Raw genomic sequence first — 9,409 nt, forward strand, 5'->3', positions numbered from 1 at the left:
AGGTGAGCAGATAACTGAAACGATAAAAATAGATTAGAGTTTCGTTTCCTAAAAGAAAAAAAAAGTCTATGAAATGTACTGTAAATGTGTACTTTGGATCTTAAAATTGTAGGCTGTAAATGACATTCAGTGAGGTTTGATCGTTCGTGGCTTCTTTGATCAACTGCTCTTTCTTAAGTTAAGAGCTCTACTGGAAGTGTTCAGCAATGGCTGTGAGAAAACTAATCTGTGTCATACATAAGATAATAAGATCTTATAGTTTTAAATTTAACTTAACTTTGTTCTTTTTCACCACAGAGAAATATTAACATTTTCTCTTTTTCTGTAGGTGTGGAGCCAAATAAAGAGTATCCAACTCTGTACCGTTACTTTGTGGAAGTCTGGATTTATCTGGGGCTGGCCTGGCTGTCCTTGTTCTTCAACTGGAAAGTGCGGATGGTGATTGAAGCCCACAAGGCTTTGAAGAAACGTCGCAAGCTGCGCAAGCTATCTCTTGAAGAGATGCGCCATTACAAAGAATCTCACAAAGCTTCTCTTCGTTTGCCGCCCACTCCCAACGATGTGAACATTTTCAGCTTCTTGTCCAAGAAGAAGGAGGGGTACAACGACTTAATAAAGCAGATTGGTAGTAAAAATGAAGGTAATCACAGGACCGGTGACTCCAGTAAGAAAGCCAAAGACATGAGTCGCTCCAAGAGTTGCAATGATGCTCCAGAATTCAATGGTCACACCATTCTCAGCCTGGACCGTTCACCACGCCAAAAGAGACGCTACAGTTTCAGCGACCGTGTTACTGTCGCCTTTTCAAAGTCCAAAAACTACCTGCTGGGCTCAGATAATGGTTTATTGCTAACAGAAGACCAGGGGGAGGGTGACCCAGAACGAGACCAAAACCAAATGTACGAGAACCAACTTGACAAAGACGTTGATGTAGAAAGCAAGGCCGCTGGAGACTGTGGGGCGGGAGGTCGGAGGACGTGGGACTCTAAAGAGTACCATCCTCTAACCATTCAGAATGCAAACATAACTTTCATAGATGAAGAAAACTTTCTGAGCAGTAACTTGGAGGAGCTGGATGACGAGGACGCAGATGATGACTCTAAGGCAAAAATCTCCATCACAACATGTGATGAAAACATCGAAACAAACTCCAGGGAGGATCAGAGTTCTGAATGCGACGGGTCCGTTTTTACAAGTGACGGTTCGGAACACGGCCACTCCTATGAGAAGCTCGTGGAGGAATACGCGAAGGAAGACAACACAGAATCCTGAGCTGTGAAAGCTGACCAACTTGGTCGAGAAATCTCTTTGGCCCTCTAGTGTTGGCTGGAAGTATTTGTATTCCAATGTGAAGCATCCAAGTGCATATCAAACATCTGAGATCGACTTTGAAATGGACAATCAAACTCCACACTAATAAAGAACAATAGAGCATGAGTTGTAACCTCATGAGGAGTCGACGTCTGCTCATTGAATGACTTTCTTTTTTCAGTCGGTTTGAAGAAAAATCACAAGTTATTTTGATATATTCAAACCAGCAGCAGTTGTTTGTGAGTGATTTTTATTCCTGCTCATAGCCTGAAGTTATATGTGGAAATTGGTTTGATTTTCCATAGTTTCAACTATTTCTCTTCACCATATTGGTGCTTTTAAAGATATTTATTAACATGAAGGACAGTATAGCGTTTGAGTTGACGTGTGGGTTTATGCATCTGCTGTTGCACAATTTCAGTCAGATCAGGGTGTATGAAATTCCACTCCAGGGCAGACTTGCTTTTACAACCTGAGCCAAGCTTTTGTCTTAAAATTAAGGGGTGAAGGAAAAATTTTACTTTTTTTTTTTTTTTTTTTTTTTTTGTATTTCATTTATTAAGATAAACTCTTGATCTTGTCAGAAATTGGTGTTTATATTATGAGCAACCCAACTGTGATGTCTTCCATCTGAGCCCTTACACCAACCAAGAGAGAAAATTATTAGAAACTGTAATAAAATACAAGCCGAGTTGAGCCTCCTTGAACACTATTTCTGCTCTGCTGCTGTCTGCATCCCAGATGACAGCTTTGCAACTTCAGCACTTGTATTTTTTTGTGCTTAACAGGGGATAAAGCTTCCACAGCAACAACATTCTTATATGCTGCCTCTGTAGCATTCTTTGAATTGTGTTTGCCATGTAAATATTGGCCAAGAGCCCGCCAGTAGCCACAAAGCCAGCCCCGCTTGGGACGTGGCCTTGCTGCTTGTGTTTGCCTTTGGGGGGCTTGCACCAGCGTGAACAAATGAAGTGCTGCTCTTGACAGGCAGCTAAGGTTAACTCGTGGCAGATCAATAAAGTCTTGACGTATGTCCTTCATATCGGTGCTCCCCATAAGTGTCATTTGAGCACAAAACCGAGATCTCAAACATCTCCAGTTTTCAGTCTTGCAGGCCTTTTGCACACGATGTCTTGCACAAAGATTAAAAATGGTGTTAGTTGGAATGGTTAAAAAAAAAAAAGCAGAGGGGTTCTTTAGGAGTTTTTTTTTTTTTTCTTTCGAATTCAAGATTCTTGTAATAAGTGGTCATATTTCAGGGTGGATTTTATTTTCCATGTGAACACGTCAAATGCACGTTCTGACTAATATTACTGCCTCATTATGTGAATAGCCTTAAATCCACTGCAAAGCAGAGGATGCACAAAACAGAACATCTTTTGAATGTATTCTGAGCAACTCACTGAACCGTTGTTTTTCCACACATGGTGGCATTTGTTCCTCCTTCTCTGGTAAATTTCATCACAGTCCCACCATTTTTTGTTTCCCTTATGTGAACAATCTCTTTTTTCACTGGTTGTCTATGCAGCAAGGTACTGCTTTGGACTGAATTGCAAAAAAAATATAAGATTAGATATTTTTCTCTCCATTGTGTTAAACTCCAGTATAGATGTCTGTGTACTTCTGTGTATTTTTTATGGTTAAATTATTTGTATTTGTAAGTTTGTACATAATTTTCATGAAAACTGTATATTTCTTGTAAAATAAACTTGCATCAAAAAACATTTTTTTTCCTACTTGCAGTGTTTTAATAATCAGTGTTGGTGCACATTTTCACAGCAGCTTAATATATCCCAAGTTTCACTTAAGTTTATATGTAGAAACTCATCCATCTGTAAAATATTGCATAACGAAGACAATCTCTGTACACATCTTAAAATCTGTTTATTGCCCATCCTGAGTTAATGTTTAAAATATTTTAGTCGCAGAAGGACATAAATCTGGAAATGAAAACCAGCGGAAAATAAGATGATTTTTAACAGGCTGGAATCTTGGCACTGAATGCCTTTTTATGAGTTCTTGAAAATGCAGAAATTAACTGGTAGACATGCTGAAACATTTATTTAATTAAAGAGTAAGTGCCTTTCTCGTGGAAATGCAATTAGATAGGACTCTACTTTGGGGAAGTGAGTTCCCCAGAACTTTAGGGAACTTGTGATGTTCCCTAAAGAGGCTAGAACTGCCTCTGCCTGTAGGGCCCATTTGTAACTGCAGCCTATCAGATATGTATTAGTGAGACGTTTGAATGCCGAGACACTATAAAAGATCAAATGAAATTAATTACAAATAAAAATGCCTGGAGCAAAACAAAATGAAACCATGATTACTCATCCTTCCTTCATGAGTAATGGTGGTGGTTGAAAGCTGAAAATTAAACTGAAGAAATCAAAGCATCCATATATGTGACTCTCTTCTGGGAATCTCAAATATTCCTTTCTATGCAATTGTTTTACTTTGAAAATGAAGATTTGCTTAAAGGCATGGGCTGAATTCTCTAAATTATATGAGATCTGAAAACGGTTTCAGACAAGACGCTTAATAACTCATGTTTCCGCTGATTCTGGCAGCACTTATTGTAACTGCTAAAGACATCAGAGAGCCTGTGTTTGGCAACTATTGTCATCTAAACAAAGTCACTTGAGTTGTCAGGATGTCATGTCTTCATGTTGGCACGCCACATTTCATTTTTAGAACCAGAACAGGATAGCCTTTTGTTTTTAAGATTAAAAGAAAGTAAATCTTGCACTAATAATAAAATATGTTAATGAGCATATGACTTCTAATATCTGAAAAGTGTGGCAAACTTGTGTATTGTACAGCAGTTGTTCCAGTTATAGCATGGTTACAGGTTAGCTTTTCCTGCTAAAAAAAAAAAAAAAAAAGCATCCCTACAGCATAAAGCAGCCACCATAATGTTATTTTTACTTCACTATTAGAAAGAACATTATGGTGTTACATTATTTGTGTTACACAAAGTTGTTTGTGTTACAACTTTTGGTCTATATTAGAAAATGTCACATGACTCCACTGTCTGGAAACTTTTGCACAACACTGTATCAATCCACTATTGGTATTGGAATGAATTAAAATGCATTTTAAAATCTGGAGAATTAGGATATTGCTCAGAAAAGAACATAATCACAGGTCAAACTGTGAATGTTTTGCAACTGAGGACCTGTCAGTTTTACATAACACCTGAAAGTTCAAACATGAGTTCATCCACTGTTAATGATTGCATTTTTGGGATCCTATTATATGTCCTTGTAAACTTATGTCCATTTTACTATTATTGGAATGCATCTGATCTGTCTAGTCATACTGACAGTTATCGTTATCTGCCTTTATGGATATTGCAGGTCAATCTTGAAGACACATCCAAGTGCTACGTTAAAGGTTCTCCTCCTGCCCCAGTTTTTTTTTCTTTTTGTTCCAGGTGTATTTGCTAAATTGGCATCCTGAGATGAAAGCGTACCATAAAAAAATATATAGTTTAGTAAATAAAAAGTCAAGTGTAGATATTGAAAACTGTATTCTCTCAAGTCCAATTTTTCATTTGAATATTTAAGCAGACTAAATTCCAAAAATGTGGCAGAGCAACTTCTGATGGTTTACCTGATTCCATTTCACTCTGTAATTGTGTCCTTTCCAACTGGATATCAATTTATTTCTATTGCTAATAGTTTAAAATCTCATGTTGGCTTTAATTTACATATTACTCACATTCATGTTGCCTGCTACTTTCATTAATTGTGGTTCTATCCCCATGTTTAAATGTGCTGACACTTGACGGATGAAATTTGGCAATATTTGTCTTTTGATCAAAGCAAGATAACTAAGAGTTTCCTCCTGTTGGTATGTTTATGAGTGGTGAAAAGCTACCTGCTAAGTAGTCAAAGGCTCCTTATCATGCATGATAAAGTTGTGCACCATATGCAAAAAAAAAACAACAAAAAAAAACAGACAAGATAAGATGAAATATATCTGATCTGTTTTTGTTTTTAACTTCAGTTATTTGTCATATTAAGAGATTGTAATCATTTGCTGTATGATGTATAAAAATATATGCAAACTCTGTAAATGAACACTGCTAAAGGGAATCATTTCATTTTTGTTCATCATTCAATCAAGAGAAATGAAACAAACAAATTGGTCACTATGATCTGGAATGTGCACGCCACATTGCCTGTATACATCAGATCCTTTTGTTCCAAGTAATAATTTGAACTCATGATGATTTTGATGGCTGCTGAGTCAAGCTAAAGACAGGGGACCCAGTCTGAAAATGTGCTGAATGTGATGGAAACCAGAACGTCTCCTGTTACTGTGGGATTCCAGGCACAACATCTATCAGCAATCTGTGATGTCTTCATTCTCCTCACTCTGCAGCATGACCCATTACGTGCAGACAAGGGACTAGCAAATGACTTTGAAATTTTGAATCATAAGTTTGTAAGAATTCTGCAGTTAAGGAGTTGTATGTTTGAATGATTTTCTCTGAAAATACATTTAAGACACTCAGGATTTACACTTTTACACACTGGCTGCTCCTTCGCTGATCTGAAACTGGGCAAGTTTAGTCTGATTTTACAATATCATGTGAGAAAAAGGTTCTGTGTCTTAGTGTATGTAAATATAAACATAAATAAATGTATTAGGGAAAATATCAGAAAAATAAAAAAAGCTGCAATTACCTGGTTGCATGAAAGTGCAGACTTTAATAAACCACATTTTATTTCAGTTTCATGAGGAATTCCCTTGCCAGAGTCCACAGCTTAATTTGGCAGAAGACCTGTTGAGTCATTTAAAAAGACAGGAGATGTTCTCACAACGAAGGAATTGGAGAACTTTTCTGAGGCAGAGTGATCAAATATTCTCAGGTTAAGATGTGGGAGGCGGACAGATAATCTCCTAAGAAGATTGAATGCTGAAACTGAGTCAGAAGGTACTTCAGAGAAGTGCTGCGGACATGGGACCAGGTCATTTCACCGTTTTTGACATTTGCTGTGTATTCCTTGAGAGCTTCTGCATAAAAAAAAAATTAAAAGAGATATTCACCTTTCTGGCTTTTAAAGGCCTCATATTATTCTGCAATAGCCACAACTGTAGCAGGAACAAAGAATCTTGTTTCTACAGCTTCACAACATTTCCAACAAATTTAACATGTCAGCAGTGATTATCTTGTTTGGTTGCAGAATTCACATCAGGTTCAGAGATTTAGAGATACTGTTTCTCCTCTTCTTTGTGATAGCATCTTGTCTGTCACTAAAACTGCAATAAAATCTGCTAACTTTACAATATTATGTAAAAAATGTTCAGTTACTTAACATGCAAACATGACCTCGCAGTCACTTCAAGAAGATCAGAGATCAGATTTTATTTGTCATAAACCATTTACATGTGAACTTTGGATCCAATGTTACCCCAAGCACAAAACTGATTATAATGTTTCATATTGGAAAAAAAAGAAAAAAAAAAACTACACATACTAAATGGATAATAGGGAAGGCGAACTTAAATTACAGGTGCAAATATATTATAGATCATGCTTGAAAGCAGAAAAATCAGCAACGTAGGGGCAACATGGAAAATAGAGCCAAAGTGTGATGAGCTGCTGAAATATTACACGCATGTGCCGAACGGGAAAGCACAGCCAGTAATCATGAACCAAAGGGAGAACATCATCTCACGACCACATGTGACAGCAGTCCAAAGAACAAACTTCCTGCCGGTTTTATTTTAAATTCCTACTTTTGATTGTCGGTGCATCAAGGCTTTACTCGAAATGTGTTTTCACTGGGGAGTGTCTGCACCTTTCACTTGACAGGGACTGATTATGTAAGCTGCTACCTAAAAAGAAAGCCATCCTTTAAAATTTCTGCAGGACTGTAGGAAGACGACAAAGTGCTCTTCAGTGCTGGCTTTTACCCCGTTGAAATCATAACCTGAAGAATTTAATCACAAACTGTGTGCACCACTAGTTTTAGAGATTTATCAGGCAAAAGTGTTTATGTCTTTCAAATGTTACATTTTTTTTATGGAACACCCATCAACATAAGTGTATTTCAAAGTTCTTTTTTTTTTGTTTTTGGCACATCTAACCAGAGTTGTCTCTTCTGCGCGTCCCATTATTTCCCTACACGGCCCGTGAAAATATACAAGCGTGGCAGACACAAAAGATGTGGTCACGTTTTTGTCGATGTATGTTAGTGTTGTGATACGAAGTATTTCCACCTGCATGCTGATGTGTTTTTGAACACCGAAAAGCTTAAAGTCTTCATGGACTTTGTCATTTCAGCTTTAATACTTATCTTTTTAGGTGTGCCACTCTTCATAGTCAACAGCAAGAATATGCTATTTAACTCGTTAAAGTGATAAAGACGTTTTACAGCCAATGCAGCAGCACCATAACGATGCCCTGTCAGCTTATTTAACCTGTTCAGCAGAAATAACTGCTGTATTGCTGCATACCTCAGACCTGCAACACAAACAGGACTTGTTTTTAGCTTTTTATTCAACATAGAGTTTGTTTGTTCTTTCACCGTACTTTTCCAATTGGTATAGTGCATGACAAATAGTTCCTCCCACCTAATCTCAGAAGCTCCTCTTGACTGTTCTTCTTGCTTGGCCTGTTCTTATAGGGTGGAAAGCTGTATCTCAGTAGTTTAAACATCTCCACATCTTTCTCCCCGACTGCTCTGCTCTGTTATTTGGTTTTCATGACGCTGTCTGTTCTCGGAAGTTCTCTAATAAGCCTCTCACGCTTTCACAGAGCAGCTGCATTTATACGGAGCTGAGCTAATTGAGCAGCTTCTCTAGGCAATTGGTTGCACTGGAATTTATTTGAGGGAACCACAGTCAAGAGGGCTGAAAACAAATGACCCCAAAACCCCAAAACAAAAAACAAAACAAAACAGAACATATATATATATATATATATATATATATATATATATATATATATATATATATATATATATATATATATATATATATATATATATATTTTTTTTTTTTTTTTTTTTTTTTTTTTTTTTTCCTGTCACTTCAGTATTGTGCTAGTTTATGTTGGTCTATCACATCAAGTACTTTGAAGATACATGCACTGAAGATTGTGGGTAAAATGCAACAAATCGTGCAAACGGGTGTGAATATCTTTACGAGGTCCCAAGTGTTTTTAGTCTCCAATGTGTTTTTAGTCTACCTGGATCCTTTTGATTCACATCTTCTTGTCTGGAAACCTGCCAAACAAAACCCAAGGTCTTTTAACTCCCAGTAAGTGTGACCAAACCAATGCCATCCCTTTTTGTGTACCAGTGATGCGTCCGCCTTGCAACCAAGCATGCCAACTCGTTTTCTTGTCAACAAAGGAAGAGGGGGAACCAGATGGAGAGTTGTTGCCTCGGCCCGTAAAACAGAAGAAACGTCAACAGTTCAATAAGCAGCGGCACAGGATGAGGAAACGTGACGAGCCCAAGGACCTCTCTGACACCCAATTGTTTCCTGAGTTTCTGTGTCCGGCCTTCCGGATCGGAAACTTTTGGGCACCCCCCCGAGGGTGTGTTTGTGTGGCCATGTGTACTCTCAGTGCATGTGTGTGTTTGTGTGTGTGTTTTCTCTGGATGCGAGAGCTGCGTAGGTTTGTAAATGAATACATAAGGAATACACTGGCAGGTTGCCCATTGCTTTTTTAAGAAAGGATGGGAAAGAAAGATGTGGAGCAGGGTTTAACAATGCCAAAAGCAGCTGCTCATGTTTACAACATTAGGTTCTCAGGACGGAAAGTAGTAACAGTGACCTTACAAAGAGCAACATATGTCTTTGTGGGGTTACGAAAGTCCAAACTTCACATTAGAAGAGCTCTTTTGTGTTCTTCAAAGACATCTGAACAAAATATCATGCACCATTAGGTAAGGCACCAATGGGATCAACATTATAAGACCCAGCACTCCAACATCTCCAGATGCATGTCCTAATTAAAACAAGTTGGCATTAAATATTGCCAAGACTCCTCTCAAGTGATTAACTGAATTATCCAAACAAACAAGTTTGTTAAAAATATTTTTAAAACCCTGCTTTAACACTTCCAAACAGTGTCACA

At 37.7% G+C, this 9,409-nt stretch overlaps 1 protein-coding gene across 1 annotated transcript in view; it reads left to right on the top strand.

The window, feature by feature from the left end:
* The window catches only part of kcnk5a (potassium channel, subfamily K, member 5a), an 11,230-nt gene extending 8,195 nt beyond the window's left edge, over window positions 1–3,035 (top strand). The window contains exons 4-5 of the mRNA XM_014974444.2: window positions 1–2; window positions 329–3,035. The exon at window positions 1–2 is cut by the window's left edge and continues 167 nt beyond it. Coding sequence (XP_014829930.1) covers window positions 1–2; window positions 329–1,272 — 946 coding nt within the window. The 3' untranslated portion in view covers window positions 1,273–3,035. The remainder of the gene's footprint in view (window positions 3–328) is intronic.
* The last annotated feature ends 6,374 nt before the right edge of the window (window positions 3,036–9,409 follow it).

The sequence above is a fragment of the Poecilia mexicana genome, unplaced genomic scaffold (assembly GCF_051168715.1).
Source record: "Poecilia mexicana isolate PSO_F unplaced genomic scaffold, ASM5116871v1 scaffold_22, whole genome shotgun sequence".
Lineage (NCBI taxonomy): Eukaryota > Metazoa > Chordata > Actinopteri > Cyprinodontiformes > Poeciliidae > Poecilia > Poecilia mexicana.